This window comes from Pteronotus mesoamericanus, unplaced genomic scaffold, assembly GCF_021234165.1.
Source record: "Pteronotus mesoamericanus isolate MK-2021 breed Mesoamerican mustached bat unplaced genomic scaffold, CSHL_Meso_final contig_82, whole genome shotgun sequence".
NCBI classification, from domain to species: domain Eukaryota; kingdom Metazoa; phylum Chordata; class Mammalia; order Chiroptera; family Mormoopidae; genus Pteronotus; species Pteronotus mesoamericanus.
The window spans coordinates 11,915,652-11,941,595 of record NW_026555265.1 but is presented as its reverse complement, the minus strand read 5'-3'; the positions used below and the strand labels follow the sequence as shown (position 1 = coordinate 11,941,595).

The window sequence follows — 25,944 nt, the reverse complement described above, 5'->3', positions numbered from 1 at the left end:
TCAAGGCTGAAAGTTTTTTTTTTTCATGTAAAACTTTTTTTTTTTTCCCTTTTACTTTTGTAGTTTCTTTGCTTACAGCAGAAACTATAATTAAGTTTGTAGACAAAACTGCTGAGCAAACCTACAGAAGGGTGTCTTGCATTAGATTTAGAATGTTGGGCTTCCTGAAAATTATTTGGAGTTGGGACATTCAAGTGTTGATTCATTTTACTTGACCTCTCTAGGCTCTTCCCGGCTACACATGACATTTATTTGTTTTTAAATTATATTTATTTTGCTTATTGTTGGTCACAAGTCCAGGTGGTAAGTACATATACTTTAATATTAAAGTGAATAAACAAACAAAACTAGATTGGGAATGGATGGGTTAGGTTAAATAATGTGTATATAGGTTTAATATGCTGCCACGGGAATTTTAGCTTTTTGGTGCCATGTGTATGTTTACAATGATACATCTCAAAATATTTTGCTTTTATTTTGATGGAAATAAAAATAAATCTTTGGTGAATCTGGGTTTATTTTGATCACATGTACCAAATAAAATAACAAATGCCCAGTATGCAGTCAGTTTAACTCTTTCTAATAATATTTTTCTTCTATACATCATCCTGAATGCTGTAGTAAAAAATAACAGATCTTTTTCAAGAATGCTGAGCATCATTAAGAATCAGATAAGTACTAGAACAGAAGTCTAGAATGTGCTTCATGAAGATGGTATATCCTCATTTAAAAATTATATTTTTGGTTATAAGAAAATACTTGCTTATAAATAAAAATGAAGACATTTAAGAAGAATAAATTAAATTTGTCCTTGATTTCATTATCATTAGTAAACAACATAAAACATTGTTATAGTATTTTTTTCTTCTGTTCATATATCTTTGTACATTTATAAAATCAGGATAAATACACTTTCTATTAAGCACAAAGAGAGAGGTAGTTTGTATTCTGTCTTACTCATAAAACACTGTATTGTAAGTATTTTCTCATGGCTTCACATACTCTTCATGTCATGATTTTTAATTAACATGTTAATATTTGCCATTGGATTATGCCATAATTTGTATAACCATTAACTTGTTATTGGAATATAATTTACTATTTTGTACTAACAAAATATTGTAGGGATCTTCTTGAAAGTGAGTTTGGTTTCCACTTTTACTGTACAGGTCCATGGAACAAAATACTGAAATCAAAGGATATGAATGCATATCTTTTGTTACATACTATCATGTTGCTCCACCAATAAGGTACTAAGTGGTTTGTTGTGATGATCTTCTCAGCAGCATTGCTTTAAAAAAAAAAAAATCACTTCCAATTTTTAGGGGAAAATAGGATTTAATTCTCTTTATCTGCCTTTTTTATTTCTTAAATATATAGAGATTTATTTTTTCATTTGCCAAAATAAAAGCATTTTTTTGGTCACTGCTATTTCTTCTGCTAGCTGCACATTCACGTCATGGAGTGCACCTTCTAGTTGAGTGAAAAAGGAAAATCACTAGACGTACTCTGTAGACATAGTACTAAGAAGGAAAATAAAATAGGATTAGGGGTAAGAGTGCTGAGGTCAGAATGGTTGTTTGGGGTACTGTTTCCAAGGTAGGCTTTTCATACTGGTTACATTTGAATGGAGATTTGAAAGGAGGGGGTTGTTGCTGGGAGAAGGAAGGGCAGCGCGCAGGGGTCATCAGTGGCAATGCCTTCAGCCCAGGATGTGTGTGATGAGACTGTGGAGCTTGAAGTAGGCGTAGAGGAGGGCCGGTGGTGGAAGAGAACAGAATGACAGTCGGGTCCAGATCTCTTAGGGACTTGGAGACTATGGTAAAGGACTTGGAATTTGAGAACAACAGGGAAACCATTGGACTATTCTGAGGAAAAAAGAGACACCTGTGTGAATTACATTGTTACTGCTGCTGAGTGGAGGAAGGCTGGATTGCAGCCCCATTTTTTATTTGGCCCTTTGCTGGCCGCTGTGTGCTTGCAGCTGCGTAGCTGCTGGAGTGTAGTTGTGTCATTGTGGTGGCAATGTGAAGGGCAGATTGAAGTGGGCAGGGGTCAGTGCAGGGAGGCCGTTTCAGTAGTCCAGGCGAGAGGTGACAGGGCCAGTCACAGAGACGGCTGTTCGGTAAGGCTGGATTCTGTAATGCTGAGAGAACGTGGATGCGGGATGTGAGAGGAACAGAGGAGTTAAATTTTTTCATGTTAAAAGTTTAAGTTTGCCTAAGTCTGCATCAATTTGGAATATACTTTCCCTGCCATTCTTCCTATTTTCGCTCTTCTTTTTCATGGATTTCACCTTTCTTAAGAGACTTTGGGGGCAATTTTACAGTTACTTTAATAAATGCCATTGTTAACACTTTTAATGTGTTTATGTCTATAACGTTGTTATCTGAGTATTTATTTAGTAGAGCGCTGGTGCTGTAAACAGGCCTGTAGGAAGAAAGCCAAAACAGCTGCTGTATTCACTGAGCTGTAAGTGTGGGAGAGAATAAAAAATGGTGAAGTGATGAAAAATTACAGAACGGCTTGAAGCAGATTTTTAAGTTTACAGAAATTGTCATACAACCAAACCAAGGAGAGGGGAGCAGATGGGGGAGCCCGGCTTCATGACCATAAGGTCAGGGCCGCTGCCACGAGTCCCAGCGTGCTGTGGTTTGCACCAAGGCATTAGCGTGTTTGAGTTAACGGATTGGAATGTGCTGACAATGATCTTCTCTTATATTTTATGCTGTCTATTATTAATTAAGAGCTTTATTTTGAGTTTAGCTTTTATTGTTTGTTATGTATCAGGCTTAAATCACATTTAAAGGCCAGCACTGTGAGATTTATGTGCCTGGAAACTACTCCCCTCCTCCTTGGTTTCGATTTAGTTCAATGAGAAGAACACTCTTGTAATATTAGAGGTTTGAGTTTTATAGAATTTTCATTGACCATACTTTGTGTCAAAATGCAGCTATCCTATAGTTGGGAAAAAAAAGTTTTGGGTGATTCTTATAAATGACACTTAATTTTCTGGAGAAGATGGAGGAAGAAAAACTGGAAAAAGAGACTGGAAATGAATTGGCAGGAAAAAATAAAGAAACATCAGGACAGAATAGCTTGATACTGCTGGCCAGTGAATGAATTGGGCACTAAATGTTTTGCTAATTGACTCAAACAGGAAAATGTGTTGAATTACATAATTTTATTCACTGAAAAAATATACTGTATATACATTGATTTAGGCTACAAAAGTCTGATAGAAAAAAATTAGTTTTTTAAATAAAGGATATTAAATAGCAGTAGATAATAGCTTCAGTTGTGGCTTATTTAGAGTTACTTGCAAATGGATACGTATTTTCTTCATGTTTTTGAAAAATAGGTTAGAAATTGTGTTAAACTGTAACTTGTTAATTGCTTGTTGGCAGGAACATTGGTCGATGACACAGAAAGGGACATTGGTACCAATTCTCTAACTTTCTGGGGACAGAAGTGAAAAAAAAAAAGAATAGTTGGCAAAGAGGGGGCCCCTGAAACATCAGTATGACTGGTCTGTATTTAATTACATCCCCTTATACAAACAGGTTATTTCTTCACCTGAACTCATCTTTCCTTCAGGTTATAGTTTTAGTGTGAAATCCTGATTTCCTCCATAACCTTTCAATTTAAAACAGGTTCTTCTATAAAATCCCTCATCTCATTCTTGCTTTGAATTTATTGTTAGCATTTACCTCACTTTCTACTTACACTTGATCATGAAATTATTTGCTTACTGTCTGCTCCCCCATCACTCTATTATAAGATCGATGAGGACAGTGATTATTTCTTTCAAAAGTATTTATTGAATGCATTAGTTCCTTCCCAGAGTATTTATTGAATGTTTACTATGCGGCAACTAGGAACTGGGGATGCATCGGGTCCCGGAGTTTACATTGTCCTACATTTTTACCATTAAATCTCTATAACATTTCACACAGTGCCTGATTCACCGAGAATAGTCAATACCTATTGAAGAAAAGAAGATGAAAGCCATTGAGAATTGTTAGTTCAGGAATATAAACTTCTCCTGAGGCTGGGGTCTCCTTTTCCCTTTCACAGGCTGACATTTCCAGGTACCCCTGCCTCCGTGATCCTCTATGGTGCACAAGAGTTTCTGTCTGACCACAGTGATCTGCCTCCCTGAAATTGGAAATATGAAAACACAACAATCTGAATGATTAATTGGTCTGACTGAGGAGGGTCCTGGGCATCGAAATTTTTAAAAGCTCTTTTGGCCCTGGCCAGTGTGACTGAGTTAGACCATCCTCTCGGAATCAAAAGCTCGTAGGTTCAATTCCCAGTCAGGGCACATACCTAGGTTGGAAGTGCGATTCTCAGTCTGGTTGTCTGAGCTCCTGGGTCTGGGGAGTGTTTGGGAGGCGACCAGTTGATGCTTCTCTCTTGAATCAATTTTTTTTCTCTTTCTCCCTTCCTCTCTCTCTGAAAAAGCATGGAGAAAATGTCCTCAAGCGAGTATACAAGGAAAAAAAAAACCTCTTTAGTGCTATGTAGGGTCCAAAATTACTGTACTAATGAAAGAAGAGTATGGAGTTTAGGGGGTTCTCTCTTCATCAAATACTACTTGTTTAATTTTGGCGGAAGAATTTGTAGGTAGGTTATGTGCATGTATGTTTGTATATTTTTTTCCCTGGGAGTTTTACAGTTTTTTTCATGCCATCTCATAATTATCAAAGCAACATGTTTTTTCACCAAATACCTTGGAAGCCTGAGATAGTTTTCACTGCATCAGCCTGACTTTTGTTTCAATGAAAACTAGAATCTCGCTAATGTTAGATCTGATTTTGTAAACTGCATGTGAGGAGTGTATATAGTTTAAGATGCAAGATAAATTTCTAACTACTTCATGTAGTAGTGATCATTTGATTATTGGTGAACTTATGAAATATAGAAATTTTAATTTTAACAGTTAAATTTGTAGTTTTTGCCCATAGTTAATCAAAACATCCAGCTATTTCTTTATATTTCTTCTTATTAAGGATAACAAAAACCATTTACTGAATTTATTTAATACAAAATTTGAACAAATAAGTTTTCTACCTCTTAGGACATAATATAAAAATTCTAAGGGAGCAGAAATAGGAGAAAGCAGGCCTATTGACACTCAGACACCAAAATGGAGACCAGGAAATTAAAGATTAGAAACAGCATGTGAAAAATCATTCTTTCTTGGGCCACTTAATGGAAATAAATAGCTCTGTAGAATTAGACGTGTTTGGAGGAATTATGGTATCACTGGAAAGTACAGTAAGAAATGGTCATAAAACATCAAGAAGAGGTAATATTTGTTTGGTAGTCTTTGCTTAATAATAGTATTTTATAAAATGATTTCTATTAAAAAGTGTTCAGAGAAAGATCAGAGGCTCCATGTTGAAATGATAGGAATGCTCAGTGCCTAAAAGTGCTAACAGACAATGGTCTGTGAATTTAAGAAATATTTTGTATTCTTAAATTATACTGTATATTTCTGAAAAACTACACCTAAATAGTATAGTTTAATTCCAATTCTTTGAGGTATCTTTATTTTTAACAATATACGGTTATATGAAGTTATTGTGAGTTTTCATTTACTTTGAGAAATTCTGGAATCCAGAGATAGTGAGGAGTGTTGAGGTCATCCTTGCTGAGAAAATACTGAATGCTTACTTAGCCCTGCTTCCAGGTCACAGTGAAATCAGACTCCCTGGGGAGCAGTTCTCTGGTGATTAACGCCAGGATCCCTTTCAGCAGTGGGGATGTCTCCTCTTTTGGCTCTGGAGTGCAGAGGTTTCTTGAGCACTTGGACTTCTGAGGATTTTCACAGCTTCTGGCCCCATGTGGCACTGGCTGAGCTTTCCCACCAGGGTATCTGGTTCCTGTTACACCAGGTTCCCTGAATGAGCTGCTGACTTGTCCAGATACAGCCCGACCCAGTACATGAGAGCGTCCTGCCCCATGTGGATTTAAACTGCTGAGATTAGATTGCAGTCAAAAGAGAGCTATTTTATAAATATCTATTTTAAATATGTACCTTGTTTATGTTGATTTAATGACTTGCTATGTTTTGATTCTTATTGAAGAAGTAGTTGGTGAACTATTCATTTCTAAAGTGTTGCAGCTAGAGACAGGAGAGGGCTGGAGGGAGAGATCGACTTTTTCACAGTGACCTTCCTCTAACTCTTCATTACTGACTACTGATATTTCTTTTCCCCAGTTGCTTTTCGATGTACACATTCCAATCCTTGTAACACATTTCTTACTAATGACTTAAAGTGATGGCATTTAGTTATTATTAAAGTGATAGGAATGTGCAACTATGGCTTGCTTATTCTACAAATAGGTTTTTAAAAAAGGATAAAAAAACCCCCTGCATATTGATTTCTGCTAAAACCAGTGCAAATATAAATAAAGTATTATGCGGTATCGAAAAGCTTTATATTTTAGGATGAGCTTGGTCATTATCCTGTTTTATGCATTCTGATAAAATACTTAATCTACATTTAGGTTGTTTGATTAGTTACAGGGACTCTATCCCCTCCAAGATAGGGAATATAGCACTTAGATTTCTTATCTTCTAGAAGGCCCCAGTAAATGCTTTTGATTAAAAACATTATCTCACCATTTTACCTGTGAAATAGGCTAATCTTTTACAGTTAGTTTTCTGAAATATTTTGGAGCTCATCTTCATTCCTTTCAAACCCCACATTTAATCTGTCAATCAGTTTTGTTTAATCTACCTTCATGCAGATCCAAACTGAACAGACACTGTTTATCTTCTTTACAGCTACTCTTTGGTCTATATCACCAATGCCTCCAGTTGAGATTATTGTTGCAAACACTTTCTATGAGACTCCCTCATTTTACACTTGAGCATTTCCAGTCATAGCAACCAGCGTAATCTTCTTAAACTCTAGTCATACCATGGGACACAATATTTGTACAGCAGTTATGAGCTCAGATTCTGGAGTCAGGTTGTCTGGGTTCAAATCTAGGCCCTGACATTTATAGTCTATTTAATTTTGGGCAACATTACATAAATAAGTATAGAAATGGAATAGTTGTAATACTTGGATTGAATAAGTTAATTGAGGATACATGGTAGATATTATTATTAATAATAGTAGTGGTATTTTAGAATTATTGTTTGATCCTTTTACTCAAAATTTTCTAATAGCTTTGTATTGCATTTGGAGTAAACGCCAAAACCATACACATTATATTGGGAACAAAAGTTAGAAAAGTCAACATGTTTAGGATTTTACTTTGTTTTACATGAAACAAGGTACAAGGGCAATTAGGTTGACTTCTGCTACTACTGCTGACATTTAAGACTTGTAAGCTCAGACACAGGCCAAAGTTGTCCAACAATGACTTGTCAGTGAGAATCATTCATGTATGTCTTTTAACATATGACCTGGTTCAGAATTTACGGAGGTCACTATTCAAAACTGAGAGAAGAAATACGAAGGCAGGAAAATCAGGCACTTACACAACAGGAAGCTGATTGGGTCAGGGGTCATTACGTCTTAGAGGAGTTTTTGTCAGTGTAGCAGATGGGAGCACATAGAGAACCTTCTATATGGGTTTTTATGTCCAATTAAAATAGTGTTATTAAACCAATTTTACATAGAAGAACAAATTGTAGAATGTTATGTTCCTGTTAATTTTAGTGTTTTCAGAATTTGTATAATTTATATAAATATATATTGCATACTTTTGGCTTATTCTGTCTTTTAAAAGGTCATTTTGCAATTATAGTTGAAATAAATAACATTTCTCATTAAAATGTTAACATGTTAATTTGTCATAAATTTGGTAATTCAGAATGAAACCTAAGGCTTTCTTTGTTTGGAATAATATGAGATAAATTATCAGCAGTGTAGCTTTTTATTTATTGAATATCAACCATATGATAAAAGATATAAATGTAAAAAAAGAAACTAAAAGTAGTTGAAAAATATGGAATATTTTATTTATTATATTTAATTATCAATTATTATGGATGAATTATTTTATAATTGCAGCATGTAGAAGACCTTTGTAAAGTATAGCCTGACACCTAGAAAAGTAAGAGTTAATAGCTGATAAACACAATGGCATTAGAACAATGCTGATTGAAAAAGAAATTCAGCTTAGCAAAAATTGTCTTGTCAAAACAGTCAATGATAAATTGTAAATGGGAGTAAAATGTTTGACTCAGAAATTGTACTTGGAATTTATTCTGTAGATGCAGTCTTACATGTATGTATATCATTATCAGTTGCAATTTCTTTCTTTCTTTCTTCCTTTTTCTTTTTTTTTTTTTTTTAAGTACAGCATTGGGATTGCTGGGTCAAAATGCAGTTATAGCCCTTGCTGGTTTGGCTCAGTGCATTGAGTGCCATCCTGCGAACCAAAAGGTCACTTGTTCGATTCCTGGTCTGGGCATATGCCTGGGTTACAGGTGAGAGGCAACAAATGGATGTTTCTCTCACACACTGATGTTTCTTTCTTTCTTTGTCTTGCTCCCTTCTGGTCTCTCTAAAAACAAATAAATAAAATTTTTAAAAAAGTGGAAGAGAATTAAAAAAAAAAAAAAGGCAGTCCCATCTTTAATTTTTTTAGGTATCTCTATACTGCTTTCCACAGTGGTGGCACCAGTCTGGAATCCCACCAACAGTGCAAAAGGATTCCTTTTTCTCCACATCCTTGGCAGAACTTGTTTGCTGTTTATTAATGATAGCCACCTCACATTTTGGCAGATGTGAGGTGATTATCTCACTGTGGTTTTAGTTTGCATCTCTCTGATGGCTAGTGATGTTGAGCATTTTTTTTGTATGTCTATGGGCTATCTTTATGTCTTCCTTGGATAAGAGTGTATTCAGGTCCTTTGCCTACTTTTTGATATCAGAATCCCAAAACACCAATTCAAAAGAATATATACACCCTTATGTTCATAACAGTGCTATTTATAAAACCAAGATTTGGAAACAGCCTAAGTGCCCATCAGTAGATGGGTGGATAAAAGCACTGTGGTATGTTTACACAATGGAATACTACACAGCAGAAAAAGAAGGCATTCTTACCTTTTCTGACAGCATGGCTGGAACTGGAGACTCTCATGCTAAGTGAAATAAGCCAGTTGGTGAAAGACAAATACCATATGATCTCACTTTTAAGAGGAATCTAATGAACAAAATAATGAGCAAAATAGAACCAGAGGCTTTGGAACAGACTGACAGCTGTAAGCTGGAAGGGTGAAAGTGGGGATTGGTTAAAAGAAGGTGAAGGGACTAGACAAAGAACATATATGAATGACCATGGACCTGGACAACAATGTGGGGATTGACGGTGGGAGCAGGAGGCAGGCTGGGTGTTGGGGGGAAAAAGGGGGAAATTGGGACAACTGTGATTGCATAAACAATAAAATATTTAAGTAAAAAAAAAGCACAGCATTGGATTAGAAACAACTAGAATATATGTCATTATAATGGTTGTTAGTTAAATTATGGTTCATCCATATGATGGAATACTACACAGCTGGATTTTATTTGAAAATATCTCAAAGATATGTGAATATTTTTAAAAAGATGCAAAAATGGGTATAGAGTATAAGTTATTTACTTTTATATGTATTAATATATCTCTTGAATCCATCATAAAAGGAATATCATTGATATCTCCAAGGGAAAGTCAGCTATATATCTGGGAGAAAGGGCTGGGACAGAACATCACTTTCTACATTATCTCCTCATGCAAAAAATTAAGTGACAAAGAGTGGCTGGTGAAGGAAAAATCAGTCATGTGTATATATAAATATATATTTTAAAACCTCTGACTTGGCACAGTGAATGCTAGCTATTTTATGGGATATACTCCAAAAAAGCATTTCTCTTACATAAAGATTAAAGTTTGTGACAGTTTACAACCCAAAATGAATAATAAAGCTCTATTTTTTTTTTTTCCTTTGGAGCCTTGTAGTAATTCTGTAGAAGGTGTCTATAGATGGAGATTTGGGATCACCTACCTTTAATTTTACACCTTTATTAATATACTGATTCAATTTTCAAGTAACTTCTCATATGACAACTTCAGCTAGTTGAACAATATGGACAACTAGCAAGTTGTGGGTGAAGATTCTGAGTTGCCAAAGTATATGCCAAAAACTCTAAAGACTGTGAGGATGGATGCAAGGTAGATACAAGAGAAAATGTTCTCTTCTAAAAGGTATTGTGTGTTCATGGTGATGTGGAGTGGAAGAAGCAAATGCTTCACTATACTTGATGAGTCAAAGTTATGACTTTTCTCCTCTCTTGTTTCCATTTCAGCCACAGCACACTTTATCAGGTCTACTTTTATTAAAAAAAAATTGGAGGAGAGGCTATATAGCATTATGTTTAATTGGAACACTAATTCATGAACTTTTAAATTATGCACAACAATAAATGCCCATTTAAACTATCCCATTTTGTTTGGACATTGGTAAGGGAGAGGTATAAGGTAAGTGATATGAGAGAGGTGTAGAGAAATAGCAGAGGGTTGTAATAAACCTAGTAAGGATTCAATAGACTTTTAGCACTAGAGCCTCATAAGTTAAGGCACATTGCTCTATCACTTTGTTGTACAACCAGAGCCCATTCTTTTTATAATGAATATATTTTATTTTGTGATTGCCCACACTGCTTTTAATTTTGTATCCCAAATTCATTTATTCTCATTCCTTTAGGCAGGAAGACTTCTTCAAAAAGATAATAATGGAGAAGTAAAAGTCATCTTGTTTTAGGCACCTTACTCTTACATCTTTCTCGTAGAGTATGGCTTCCTTCTCCATGTTCGGATAGCCTCTTCCCTAGGGCAACTCTTCTTTTTGTTTGTAGGAAATTAGCAGGAATATATATTTCAACCCCTGCTGTTTTGTTCTGGTTGTTAACTTGACTATTGATGCTCTTTGCTTATGAGTGTGGGAAATATTTTTAGTGTCTGTGAAAAATGTGGAAAAAAACAGCAATAGAGCAAAGTTGCTTGAATAAACTACACAATCTTGGGACTAGATTTCTGGCAGGGAATTCATAGTCTCTGCTAAAGTATTTGTCCAGCAGATGAATTATACAGTTTCACTCAAAGAAGGTTTCATTACTGGTACATGTTTCTGTGTTGGAGGTTGCAATCGTTGAACCCTTGGAATTCAACAGACTAAATAAAGTCTGTTCTGTCCAAAAAAGGGCAGACCCCTTTTCCCTTGACATTAAAATTACACTAAGGTATAGATTTCACAACTTATGAAGGGATTAAGTGTGCCCTTCAGTTCATAAATCCAGGAGAATAGTCCTATGCTCTTTGTATTAATATTTGTAAAGACAGTAAGCTGATTCTCTAGGACAAGTCCATTCATTCTGCATACTTGTACTTTATATTTGTTATGGTCCATGTTTGTGCCCCTGTTACCCCACCCAACTCCTATGTTGAAATCTTAACCCCCAAAGGTTATAGTATCAGAACATGGGACCTTTGCTCAAGTCATGAGGGCAGATCCCTCTCAAATTGGTTTAGTAGTCTTATTAAAGGGGCTGCAAAAAGACTCCAGCCCCTTCAACCATATGAGGACACAGCAAGAAGGTGCTGTCTATGAACCAAGAAGACTCTTGCCTGACCATCTGTGAGAAATATATTTCTGTTTTTATAAGCCACCTGGTCTGTGCTATTTTGTTATAGCAGTCTGAATGGATTAACACAGTATCAATACAAAATCTGCCTCCCCTCCATTAATTCTTCCCCCATCCAGTTATCTCTTGTAAAATAAGATAGAAGAATCTATGTTTTTCTCTTCAAATATTAAGAGATAGGAAAGTGGTGAATCTTTTTTTTTTTTTTCAGATAGAAAACATTTTAAACCCTCAACTATTCCTAGCTGCTAGGAATTCTTGAACATAATATTAATAGCCCTTTGATTCTGTCTTGAAATTTGTCTTCCATTTAATACTTGGTTACCCGATAGACAAACTAAATGTGTACATATAATCAGAAAACATGTATCTGAAAAAGAAAATTAGAAAACCTAAAAACAGCCTTTTAATTTTAGCTCGTGTACGGCATTTTTTTTTTCTATTTGAAATGTGTATTTTGATTTGAAGTACTTATGAGGGACAGAGTTGGTTTCAGTCCACTTTGACCTACTAGGTGCCTAAGGCCTCCGGAGGTCTTAATCTGGCCCTGCGTCACTTGATATCTGGTGTGGCTGACATTCTGTTTCTAGAAGAGTTTATCCTTAACTTACTGCTCTTCTACCATTTGTGTCCTGGACTGTTTCTCATCCAGTCTTTTATACATAGCTGGCAGTCCTCACCTTGTCTAGTCTTACTGCACATACTGCTTGCTGGTGTGACCAGCTCGTTCTGGTTTGCCCAGGACTTTCCATGTCTCAGAACTGAGAGCCTGTGTTCTGGGTGCCCCTGTGGTCCTGGGCAGACTGGGATGGTTGGTTACCCTGCATACTACCCTTCCCCATTGCCTCATAGCACATCTTTTGCTGTGTATCTGTTCACTGTCCACAGTGGAATGTGGCAGCTTAGGCTTCCATCTGAGTGCTAACATGTGTAAACATGTTCCCTATGTAGCGTTAGTGGTTGAAAGTCACATTCCCATTTTTCCCCCTTTACAAAAATGCTGAAGAATCTCTGATGTCTCTTTGACACTTCCTTGTTGAAATTGGGTTGTGAATTGCTCTTGAGGATTTTCTGCCTTGAATTTCATTCAACAATTCTGCAAAATAAAATTTGTTTTCTTGTCCCCTAGGTTTCAGTTTGTATGACTCAGTGCTTAACAAAGCAACATGATTGTGCAATAAGACCTGGGGAAACCATATTTTTGGTAATTGGGAGCCCTGAGTTCAGCACTAGATTGATCACCACCTCACTGCAGGATCCTGGACAAGTCTTATTTTCCCTTTATTTAGGTCCTGGATTACTCCTTTGTAAAAGAAGTGGGCTTTGTCAGACTGTTCATGAAACCACTTTATGTTGAAGTGAAATGACTCTCAGTCAGTAGGGAGCATAGTGTCATTGCCTCATGTAAAAATTTCTTTCCTGGAGTCTGTCTAGAGACTTTTCTAATATCTTTCTGGCCTGGCCTTTGAGCCCAGAACCCCATACCCAGCACTCTATGGGACACATAACCAATTAATCCCATTGGGCCTCTTTGAGATGAAACTTGCTGCTTGTGGCTAGAAGCATAATGGGAAGGGCATTTTCCAGACCATCCCCCGGTTTAACCATTCACTAGGAAGACGCAGGGTTCATCCTACAGTCACATTCATGGTTAGAGTCTGGCATAGTGAAAGGACACCAGGCAAAGTCATCAAAGGGAAAAGGCCCATGGGTCAAGTCCAGGGAAACCAGACTTGGCTTCTGACACTCCTGTCTCAGTAGAGTCACACAAGATTCAATTCCCTCCGTAACTAGTGACAACACATGTGAAATGTTATTTATCAGGAAAGCGTATTAGAGACTTAGTGCCCAAGGTTTTTATTGGGGACTGTTCAAGTAGTCAACCTATGCACCAAAAGTCCCAACTCCTAGAAGGAAAGCATGTGGTCAGTATACATGTCTTGTTTACAGAGTTTAGGCACAGTGAACCATTCTTATCTGGGAATTGTGGGAACCCTCCTCAAATTTAAGTTTCTATTTGCCAGTCAAGGAGCAGCCCTGCAAGCAGGTCTCCATAAGGCGTTATCTCTTCTGCACACGTGATAAAACTCAGAGTTTGCTCCTAGCCACTTGACTTCGCATCACCAAGTAAAGGCACGTGACACATTGGAAAGAAGTAGACTTTGAGGAATAACTGAAGTGCTACTTCTGGCTTTGCTAGTAACTTTTTGGGTGACTTTGGCTAAGCTGCTTACCCGCTAAAAGCCTGACCTCCTTCTTCATGAATTGGAGATAATAAAGCTAACTACATAAAGATTCTATTAAGAACAAATGTTTATCTAGAACATACTGTATGATAAACATTGTGATAGGCCCAGCAGATGTAGTGTTGAGCAAAAGACATCCTGCCTTCCTGAAATTTATAGTTTAGTTTGGGAGGGAGACTTTAATCTCAAACAGGAAACATGAAAATTAGTATACAATTACAGCAATTACAGTTTGTGGCAAGTGCACTGAAGAGAGGTAGGAAGTGCAGTAAAAATGTATCATGGGTACTGACCTATATTAGTAGGTCTGGGAAGGTCTTGAGGAAAAGGCATATATGTAAGAATCTCACATTTGAATAGGCGGTAGCTACATCAAGAAGTCAGGAGGGCTTAGGTAGCGGTCTTGAACAGGCTCTTTTAATCTGGTGGGAGGGGGCAGACATTGTTGGAAAAATCAAAAAGGGCCAGTGCAGTTGGAGCAGAGAGAGCAAAGAGAGGTAATGGATGAGATTGGAGAGGATACAGGTAGTTAAGGACCACTTTGAGGTAGTGTATCCCAGCCACCATCCTAAGAGCAATGGAAAGCCATTTGAGGGTGTTTAGCAGTGGGGTGACATGATCAGACATATAAGCCTTGTGAAAAGACCACTCTGGCTGCTTAGTAGAGATATGGTTGAAGTGGGTAAGTGGGTTTAAGAGGCTATTGCAGAAGCCTGGGCTAATAATGATTGTAATTTGATTTAGTTTTATATAACTTGCTTGGAGTTGAAGAGAGATGCAAATATTTGAGAAAGTGTTTCTACAGTTACTTGCTAAATTATTTGTATGAACAACTTCAAGTTGAACTATTTTTACATAACTTTTTTAACCATCCTTAGCATAAAATACTAAGAGTTGGAAGAGATACTAGATTCTTGAGTGTATTTCTGTAAAGAAAGGTAGAATTATAACCTGCTGAAATTTGCACAACTACAATCTACCTTTTCCATGCATCTTTGAGTAGAAATAATGAGAAAAATATGATATTATTTAGTACATCGAATTCACAGTGTATTAGCTACTTTGCATTTATTAACTAATTTAACCCTCACAGCAAACCTGTCAGGTAGTTGCTATTATTACACACATATTAAAGATGAGAAACAGATGGGACACAAAGTTGAACAAATCAATTTCTAACAAATAATAAATGGTAGGAGAGCTGGGGTTTGGACTCAGATGGTTTGTCTTCATATTTATACAGCCAACCACAGTGGCAAACTATGATACAAAGGCAAATCTGGCCCATGACTATTTTTATACAGAAAGCCACAGAACTAAAAAGAAAAAAAAGAACACTAGTTTTAAAGGTTATAAAAGAAGAAGAAAGAAAAAGAAAGAATTGTGACAGAAATTTATATGTAGCCAACAAAGCCTAAAATATTTATGATTTGTCCTTTTGCAGCAATAGTTTCCTGCCCCTGAACTTGCTTACCATTTTAAGAAAACATGTTCCTTCATTAAAATTGACAGCTACTGATCTTTACAGATGAAGGACATATCTGGTCATAAAATGAGTGAGTTGCAGAATGAGAACAATGAACTCAGTCTTCCTGTGGTAGAATTATTTTTCTTGATGTTTGCTAATTTATAATTAAGGACTGGTTTGAGTCTGTGTGGAGAAAGTTTTCTTGGGAAGACAGGAAATTTATTCCTCAGTGGTGAGATCAAAGGCAGCTGGGCTAATGCTGAGTTACTTAATATAATCCCTGTCATTAAGGCAGTGAATTTCAGATGGTTTTTATGTGCCAATTTAGCATTTGAAGACATGATATATGAGCAAAAAAACTTTGTTTTAAATCCGTTGTTTGTAAGAAAAATTAGGTCATCACTATCTACTGATAAATTCTGCTCTTATATCAACAAATACTTGGAGGAAAAAGAGTCTTTAACAATGCATTTTCCCACAAGAACTATGAGTGCATTCATGAGAGACATAGTATATTTTGACCTTTCTAAATAAATTAACTTCTTGATTTTTAGAGAAGTTCTAATATTCATCTGACCTTTTGTAGAGAGCTAAATAGTTAGCCATTTCAATATTTTTTAAATCTTACGATACTGATAGGCATTTTGTGGGTCTTGTTTAAAGAGGTATCTTTTTTGTTGTTGTTGTTTTTCTATAATGTGATTTTCATGGGTAAGTGGTTGTTCTAATCTACAACACTCTGGATGCATTGCCTGTTTCTTGTTCATGCAAACTGTATTAATCTATTTTCTAATAGAGTCAGACAGTGGCTATGGAGGTTACATTTGGCCCCATTTGAGCTTCCATTGACCTTTCCTCTGACATCATTGTAGATTGGGTTTGGTCGTGTATGATGGGTGCCGGTGCCTGTTACTCAAGCCCATTCCCTTATCACCTCACTTTGTCATTTCAGTTGTGCTGGATGGACTGGATTGGGTACTCATCACAGTTGTTTAAATTATAATTTTGTTTATTTAGAAAATTTCTGCTTTCTATCTATTTCATCTTTCCTTGGGTGATTTAGACTGTTCTAGTTATATTTTGAATATTTTTTTGTCATTTTTCTGTTTGGAAGGTAAGGGATTGTGCATAAAGTTGAACTTTCTTTTTTTAATTATAGGATTTTCCAAACATAATGAAAGGAATCTAGTTTTTACAGTTATCATATATGGACAGTCTTGTTTAATATTTATCCTCCTCCTCCTCCTCCAATGCCTTGTATCTAACCTCAAATAAATTTAAAACAAATCACAAACACTTTATCTTGTCATTGTGTAATACTTTAGTATCTGTTACTAAATTATAAGAACTCTTTTCTAAAAAAATCAATGTCATTACCATGTTAAAAATGAATGATTTCTTAATATTAACACATTTCCAATTAGTCTTCAGATTTCCTTGATTTTCTCATAAGTACCTTTTTGCAGTTAGTTTTTCACATTGGAACCCAACTAAAGTCCATGATTTACATTTGGTTGAATTATCTCTTGATTCTGTTAATAGAGTGTAACACTTTTCTTTCCTTTTTTTCACATTTGCCGTTAATCCTATGGGTCAGTTGCTTTTCATTTTCATTTTAGGTAAGTTTATAGTGTAAATTTTAGTGAAATCTAAAGTATGTATCAAATGTAGGTTAAATTTTTATGGACGAACACTTCATAAATGGTGAGCAAGTTGGACTCTTGAATTGGTCAGAGAGAGCTTGTGAGTAGTTCATATCAGTACTTTCTTCTATGTCCCCCAATTGAGTAAGATTTATTTCTCATCACAGTAATGATTAGTGGAGGAAACAGGTGTTTACATAAATATAATGTTATTAAACATAGCTTCATTTAACACAATTATTTATTTTTATTATTTGTATTTAGCAACAGTATTGAAAGAACAGCGGTCCTTATTTGGTGTAAGATTGCCAGACTAGACGTTTTTAGTTTTGCCTTCTGAGTCATTGGATTAGGTGACGCATCCGTCTGCCCAAGGGTTTGGCCAACATTACTTTTCCAATTAAGGATGATGAAATCCTCGCTGTTAATTTTATACTGGAAATGGTAGGCATAAAAATCTATCCATTTAAAATATAAACTTGTTGCCAATTCTTATAATTTATGTAGAAACAGTTAAGAAAACTACCTTTAAATGGTCACTATATTACAGAGAAAAAGGACTTTATAAACCATGTTCTTTATGATTTAAATATAATCTAGTATTGACTATTTTGAAATTTTTTTGTGACTGGTAATGTGATAGAGTTTCTTAATTGGTTAACCCCTGTTTGAAACATTATACATGATTATTTTTTAAAAAAAGGAATTATTAATTGAAAAAGTACTTTAAAATATATTTACTTGGGGTCTGACAACTTTATGAAAATGACTTATTTTTCCTTGAACATTTATTTTTCATAATGGTGAATATTATGTGAGAAATTCCTCTTAACAGAAAAAAAATCTAAGAATGTTGATATTTATCTTCATGGGAACATTTTTCCTTTTTTGGGTTAACCAATGTGTGTTTAAATTTATTACTTCTTTATATGTACTGCACTTATTTATGCTTTGTAGTTTTAATTATTTTCAAATTTTGATGACTAGTTTGGGTCATGTGAAATTGTTTTAAATTGATTCCTATAATACATTAATGTTACATTCATTGATTGTCTATTGCTTAGGGGACACTTAAGACTGTCTGAGTTTTTTCTTCTTATTTATAACAAGCAAGTGAGAATCAAATCATATAGCTTAGTGCCAGTGCCTAGAATATCAAAAATGTGTTAGTTTTGCTTTCATAGTCCTCTGGCCCTCCTGTATCCTCAGGTTAAAAAAAATCAGTGTCCCAGCACCTTTGACATTTGCTGATGCAGTTGTTTCTTTTATGCAGTTTGCAATGTGTTTTTTCCTAATAAACATTTCCTTTAATAGCTTCTATAGGCATCTTGAAAAGACTCCTTAAATCTGTTTACTCCTCTACTAAGAGGGAGTCTTTTGTTGAATTTTAAATAATAATCCAATATAGTAAAATGGTGACTAAAAACTGTATTTACTAGGGTAGTGTGGATTTTGGTTCTTTTATTCTTTTAAAGTAAAAAAAAAACACTCAAGGTGATGTAAATGTTGTTTTTACAGACTTTGAATATACAACAATTCATTTATAGGAAGAAAAGAGTTAAGATTCTGTTTCTAAATATTTGCTTCCAATTTATCAAAATTCATTTTTAGAAATTATGACCAGTCTCATGGTTGGATCTTTCCTTTTGACATATAATGTGTTTCCAGACCTCACTGATGTGTGTAATGAATCAGTGATTATTGATAGGTGATAATAAGGCTGTTTGATTAGGTAATATCTAGGGGAGACTATTTTTACAGATAAAAATATTGTGTATTTTCTGGAAGTGCCGAAATTCTCTGTTGAGGGCATGCTTTTCCAAAAACATTAATGCACTTTCTTATCATTAAAATACTTTTTTTATTCAATGGTTCATCGTTTGGCAGCAGTATCACCAGCTTGAATTGCCTATTTATTTCAGCAGCTCTCTATCTTTTGTGTAGATTAACAAAGCAGAGTATTCCTATGAGTGCATGAGATTTTGAATCACTATGGTGATTGTAAAGTGGGAGTATTTAACTTCTTTCTTGGGAAACCATCTTACGTTATTTCTTTCTGTCTTTGCAGATAAATTATTAGTCATAACTGTAGCAACAAAAGAAAGTGATGGATTCCATCGGTTTATGCAGTCAGCCAAATACTTCAATTACACTGTGAAGGTATGGTGTATCTTTAATTCATGAAGATATTAAAGTATGTGCCTAAAGTATATTTTTATAACAACAATAACAACAGCAACACAATATGGGATCCATAGAAGAAGGTGAATTTGGTTACATAATTGCTGTTAAAATTTATATGTATTCGATTGTGTTTAAGGTACATTTTGGCCTCATTAATACTCTGCCACTCAGATAGTAATTTCTTAGACTTGCTAAATGCTTTGTATAAACATGTTTATAAAATAACAGAAAAATATGTTGATGTATTTCTATATATTTCTTTAAGGGGGGTCATGTGTAAGCACAACATAACTAAGATTTGACAGCAATATTTTTTGTCTGCCATATGGTTACTTTGTTTACAGAGAAATGCAAACATGATGAAGGGGATGCCTTTTCTGTCCATTCTGGAGAATTGCATTTCCTGTTTTTTGTTTGTTTTAGAGGAATTTGGAAACATAAAAATATAAAAACATTTAGAAGACATCTCCTGGGGAATATCTCATTGGTAAATGATCAGAGGAAACCTGAGGAATTTGATGAACTAGTAAACTGAGCTGTGAAAGGCTTTTTTTTTTTTACTTATTTTTTCAAATATAAATGATGGCCTTTCAGCCAGGTTTTTTCCCCCCACAAATAAGAGAAAATAGGGAGGAATCCCAGATAGGAAAACAAACAATCAAATTAACTCATTTACAAAAAACAAAAGAAAATGAAAAAACCCCGCCAAACCTTACAAAGGGTGGGGTAGTTTTGCCTAGGGAAAAACTGAGCTGTTCCAGTATGTAATGTAAAAGGAAGGTAGAATTTGCTTCCACTGGAGGACTAGGTACAGATATTATTATAAAACAGCTATTAAAGAGGATGAACTTTGCTGGGAAAGAGAGCTAGTGGTAACAACTAGATGTTTACAACAGGATAAATGAAAAAGATATATTTGTTAGGATAACGGAAAAATATAGTAGTTTGCACTGATAGGAGACACAATTGGAGTAACAGAAAAATCACAGTGAAAATGCTGAAATACAATGAGAGAAATCTTTAGGGTTCAGACTTGGGAGAGCAAGGAGTGTTTCTTATGTGTGAGGCATCATGTTAGGAACTTTCTATGTAGTATATGAGGTCTGTCCAGAAAAAGTCCAGCCCTTGTTAATATAATGAGAATGGTTTGTGTGACATGGATGTAACCTGGTGACCAAGGAAAGTGGTCTGGAATGTGCATGTGTGAACAATGATGATTTCACGGTACCTAGTCCGTGGGGGTGGTAGACATGGTTGAGTGAGCACGTGTACTGTGTGACCATCGCATTCAAAATGACTGAACAAATAGAATAGTGAATCTGTATCAAACTTTGCGTTAAGCGTGAACATTCCTCCACGGAAATTATTCAGATGATTCAGAAGGCCTCAACAATGGGTGACTGGTGAGTGACAGCTTCACTGCAGCAACGCACCCACTCATGCCTCCCACCTCATGCATTTTTTGGTGAAACATCAAATCACCCAGGTGACTCAGTCCTGCTACAGCCCAGATTTGGCACCCTATAACTTCTGGCTTTTCCCCAAACTAAAATGATCTTTCAAAGAGAAGAGATTTCAGACCAGCAATGAGATTCAGAAAACACAATAGGGTACCTGATGGCTGTTGGGAGAACTGTGTGAGGTCCCAAAGTGCCTATTTTGAAGGAGACTGAGGCGTCATTTTCCTCTGTACCATGTTTCTTGTATCTTGAATCTTCTTCAATAAATGTCTCTATTTTTCATATTACATGGCTGGATACCTTCTGGACAGACCTCATATATGGTGTGCTGTTGATTCACTATATGAACTATGTAGTGTTCTGCTTTGTTCATGGGCGAGGAAAATTGCCCCAGGGTATGGAGCTATAACGTGAAATCTCAGACCCCAGTCCTGTTGGTCTGCCTGGAGTTTTTGATCCTCCTGCTGACTTCCCTTTATAAAATGCAGTGGTTCTCAAAGTGCATCAGCATCATCTGGGACATGGAAATGAAGATTCTCAGACCCCACCTCAGACCTGGTGAATCACAAGCTCTGGGAGCAGGACGTGGCAGTCTCTGTTTAACAGGCCCTCTCTGTGATTCACATGCAAGCCCAAGTTTGACACACTGATTTAATGGAAGGAAAACAGAGAATCGTGCCTAGTATACGTGGTGTGCAGCGGGTCTCTCGGATGCACTGGGCCTGGTATTACAGGAGTGTTGGAGAAATCCAGGAGGGTTGTGAAGTGGAAGTGTAATAAATCCCAGGGTCAGAGGAGGCCACATTTTAGGACAAAAACTAATGCCATCTACTGACTAGCCCCAGTATGAGTTCAGATCCACATCAGCTTGAGTTTTCTTGGTTAGCTTTTTCTTCCACTTCTCATGAAGTGATAACTAGAGAGGTGGCCTTTGCCAGCCAGATGTACATTTGGCACAATGTTAAATAAAATTGGAATTAATCATTTATATTCTAAATTTATTTTATCCTTTTCTACTGACTTTTTGATTTCATTACTCCTTAATTTCACAAATCTCCAAGTATATCATTATTTTGAGGACTTCAGGCTTTCTTCTGATGAAACAAAGCTATACAAGGTGTGTATTGCGTGTGAGGGACAAACACTTCCTACTCCCTCGTAGCCAGCTGTGTCACCATGCACCTTTAACTCAGGAGGGAGCTGCTGAGGTGAAGGTAGATAGTGATGAGAACAGCTCCACGTTTAGTTCTGATTAATTGTGCGTAAGCAATTTTTTGCACGGATGAATTACTATAAACTTTGAGGGTAGTGTATAAAGAAAAGATGGTGATATTTGACTTGATGCTCTCTGTGTTTCGCCGAACAGCCCAGTTTGGTTTAGTAGGAAAATTGCTTAAGGCCCCGTCAGGAGTCACTGAGCCTCCAGGGCTTTCAGTGTTCATCATGGAGATTTCCTGTCAGATTGAAAGTGTTATGGAAACTTTCTTCATTTCTTTTTTAATCTGAACAAATAGAAATAACATATGAGAAATACTTTCTGTGACCACCCCCCACCCCCAGCCTCTGCCAGGTTAGACTCTACTTTTGAAATCGTGAAATTGGGAGTAGCATTTTATGGGGTAGATAATATTTAAAAATTATGACCTGACTTAGGTATCAAGTTGTTTCCTTTTTAGTATTATGATTTAGGGAGATGTTTAAACGGTGGTTACTGTGTGATACTGTACAAGTTGCTAATGCCTTCCAGTTTTTGTGATATTGTCATTTGAATTTTGTTCAGGGATGAAATGTTGATTTTATTTATAGGTCCTTGGTCAAGGAGAGGAGTGGAGAGGTGGTGATGGAATTAATAGCATTGGAGGGGGCCAAAAAGTGAGATTAATGAAGGAAGTTATGGAACATTATGCCAGTCAAGAGGATCTGGTTGTCTTGTTTACTGAATGGTAAGAGAAATAACCTGTGAATTTTTAAATCTATATTAAATTATTTTTAAAAAGAGTTGGAAATTCATGTGTGTAGATTACATATTAAATTATTTTATTCCCAAGGAATCATTATTTTTAAAAGTAGATTTTACTCATAAACCATGGTCTGACATAGTTATATAATATGATCAAGTCTGATGAATTATCATAAACACCAATGAGAAAACATGGCATGAGCTAATATTTATCTGAAATTAATGCTTTAATCTTGATTTAGAGATGGAGTAAAGATCATGTTGAGATTTTCTATTGAGAAGAGTTACTCAGGGGATTCTGGTCAACCAGGAGCAGCTAGGTCACGTAAAGTTATACGTGAGAAATATGAAAAACTGTGTTTAATAAGAAAGGTGTATAAATATCTTTTATAATGTATAAATATCTTTTTATATGCTATTCCACTTCTACTTAATTTTGAGTACTGTCGTTCTTTACCTTCTTACATGTTTTTAGTAATGTCAAGTTGACATGAGTCATTAGTGGTTGCTACTCTTTTTCATTTTCTCTACCTTTTTTTATTTTTATGTTTTGGTCACTGATGGCTCATTTGAAATTCCCTTGCATTTTCTTCTCTAATTTAGGAAAGTTTCTTTATCTCTCTCGCTCACTATGAGAATCTAAAACTACACAGTATTGCAGATGAAAATAAGACTAATCCTTTTTATGCAAATCTATAAATAACAAAGGCCTAAATTTTCAAATGAAAATAGATGTAATGAATTCTTGGTGATATCAACCAAGGTAAAGTTTTGAAAGGGTCTATATACTTGCATCTCTAAAGTTTCCCTTATATCTTCTATGAAAAAAATTAAGTTCTGCTTATAGTTACCTATTCTTGCAAACATTAGATGTTTTTGAAAGGGTCCATATACTGCATCTCTAAAGTTTCCCTTATATCTTCTATGAAAAAAATTAAGTTTTGCTTTTAGTTACTTATTCTTGGAAACATTAGATGTGGTATAGCTGGTGTTAGCTTGTGTATTGAGAATTTTTCTACAGGCTCTATTATTAAATATATTTTTACCCTTGGTAAAATAGTAGTAATCTTATAATGAGTGTTTAGGATACATATTAAGTATGTTTAGGTTTAAAATTGCCATGGACTTCAAACAATCATTTTGGTCAATTTGAATTTGCCACATGTAGATTTTAATTTTGACCTCAAGGCAGATTATCCTTGTAACATACTACCTTACGTTAGCCAGTGATGGTTTTAGGAAGAACTTTTGCCCTATATTTACCCATGTGCTATTCTACCCATGCCCTGTCCTAACATTCCCATCTAAGATTTAGCCTTGGACGAAACTGATTTAATAAGGAGCCAATTTGTTTCTAATGAGGAGAGAGAAGCAGAGATATCTAAAGACTGCTTGAGGTTGCATTTGTTTATTTAGATGATACTTTAAGACCTAGCTTGATAAAGAAAGACAGCAATGAATTTTAATGGCAGGCCAGTGTGCGCCAGGCTTTGTTAGTGTTTGGACTGTATCAGTGAACAAAACAGATAAAATTTCTGACAACTTCCTCTGTGAGAACAGTCAGCTAACTGAAACATGTAGCCTAACCTCAGCCAAGCCATTTTCTAAGAAGAATCATTAACATTTTCTTCATCAACCATCGTGTCCATCCTGAAAAAACTAACAAAAATGAGAAAGTAATGAAGGAAAAGAGGGGTGGAGGGAGCTCTAAATTGGTGCCACTTTAGAACTGTTTTTCCGCCTCTCTCTTTTTTATTTTTATTTTTTTAAAACAACACCCTTTTTAAAAAGTATTAGGTTCAGAGTGATCAATACAATTGAAAATTATAGAACTATGAATTAGATTGTAAATTATTTGAAATTGGATACCCATTCTATAACAGAATTGCTAATCTCTTAATTAAGTTTATATCTGGTTAAAGTTAGAATTCAAAATACATTAATTTTAATAAATCAAACAAATTCCCATTTCTTATGTGATTTTTTAAAGAACCATTAAACTGTAATAGTTTTAGGGAAGCATGGATCACTATATGAAAAAAAATACAAAGATTTATGTACTTAATGGCTTAGATAGGCTTCTTTAAAAATAACTTTAGAACAACTGAAGGAGACAGCCACAGACAGTAGATTCCTGGAAGTCTCGAACAGACCGCCTAAGGTCAGACATGGTCAACATCTTACATCATCAGAGGCAGATCCAGAAAGAAAAAACAGCAGTCTCCTACCATAGAAGTTCACACCACAAAGTTAGGAAATCAAGACAGATCAATTGAAGAAGCAGAAGCAAAAAAGAAGTCTCACAAATAATAGGAAGACAAAAAAAAAACAACAAAACAACAACACCCCCCAATAGTAGGGAAAAGGGGGAATCTCTGGAAGAGAACTAAATGAAATAGAGGCAAGTAAACTATCAGACACTGAGTTCAAAATAATGGTTCTAAAAAAGCTCAGTGAGCTCAGAGAGAACTACCAAAAACTATAGGGAAACTATGAGGAACTTACTGCATTATATTGGCATGAAAAAGAACATAGAAACTATCAATAAGAGACAAGAGGAAATGAAGAGTACAATTTCTGAATTGAACACAGTAGAAGGAATCAAAAGGAGGGTAGATGAAGCAGAGGATCAAAACAGAGAGCTGGAAGATAAGGTAGAAAAAGCTCCCTGAAAGAGCAAGAAAATGAAAAAAAGACTCAAAAAAGAATGAAGAGACATTTAGGGAAATGCAGGACAACCTGAAACATAATAATATCCCTATAATAGGGACACCAGAAGGGGAACAAGACGAGGAAGGGATGGAGAACCTATTTGAAAAAGTCATGATGGAAAACTTCCCTAATTGGAGGAGAGAAAAAGTCACACAAGGCTGGGAAGCACAGAGGGTCCTGTTCAAGGGGAACCCAGTGAGGCCCACTCCAAGACACATCATCATTAAAATGGCAAATATCAAAGACAAAGAGAGGATCCTAAAGGCAGCAAGGAAGAAAGAGGTAGTAACACATAAAGGCGCCCCGATATGGCTAGCAGCTGACTTCTCAGTAGAAGCACTACAAGCCAGGAGGGAATGGCCAGAAATATTCCAAATAATGAAAAGCAAAGGCCTGCAACCAAGACTGCTCTACCCAGCAAGGCTCTCAATTAAAATGGAAGGCAAAATAAGTAGTTTCCCAGACCAAAGAAGGCTAAAAGAATACACCTCCACCAAACCAGCATCGCAAGATATGCTAAAGGGACTGCTTTAAGAATATGCAGAAAAAGAGTCTATGAATACCCTGTTCCTTTGACAGTCACCAATACTTGGTATTACCAATATTTTTAATAT

General features: G+C 35.7%; 1 protein-coding gene across 2 annotated transcripts in view; it reads left to right on the top strand.

Moving 5' to 3' along the window:
- Positions 1-25,944, top strand: part of PLOD2 (procollagen-lysine,2-oxoglutarate 5-dioxygenase 2) — a 90,749-nt gene that overhangs the window by 16,128 nt on the left and 48,677 nt on the right. For both annotated transcript variants that reach the window (XM_054585165.1, XM_054585164.1), the window contains exons 2-3: positions 19,083-19,174; positions 22,465-22,601. In XM_054585165.1, coding sequence (XP_054441140.1) covers positions 19,083-19,174; positions 22,465-22,601 — 229 coding nt within the window. The remainder of the gene's footprint in view (positions 1-19,082; positions 19,175-22,464; positions 22,602-25,944) is intronic.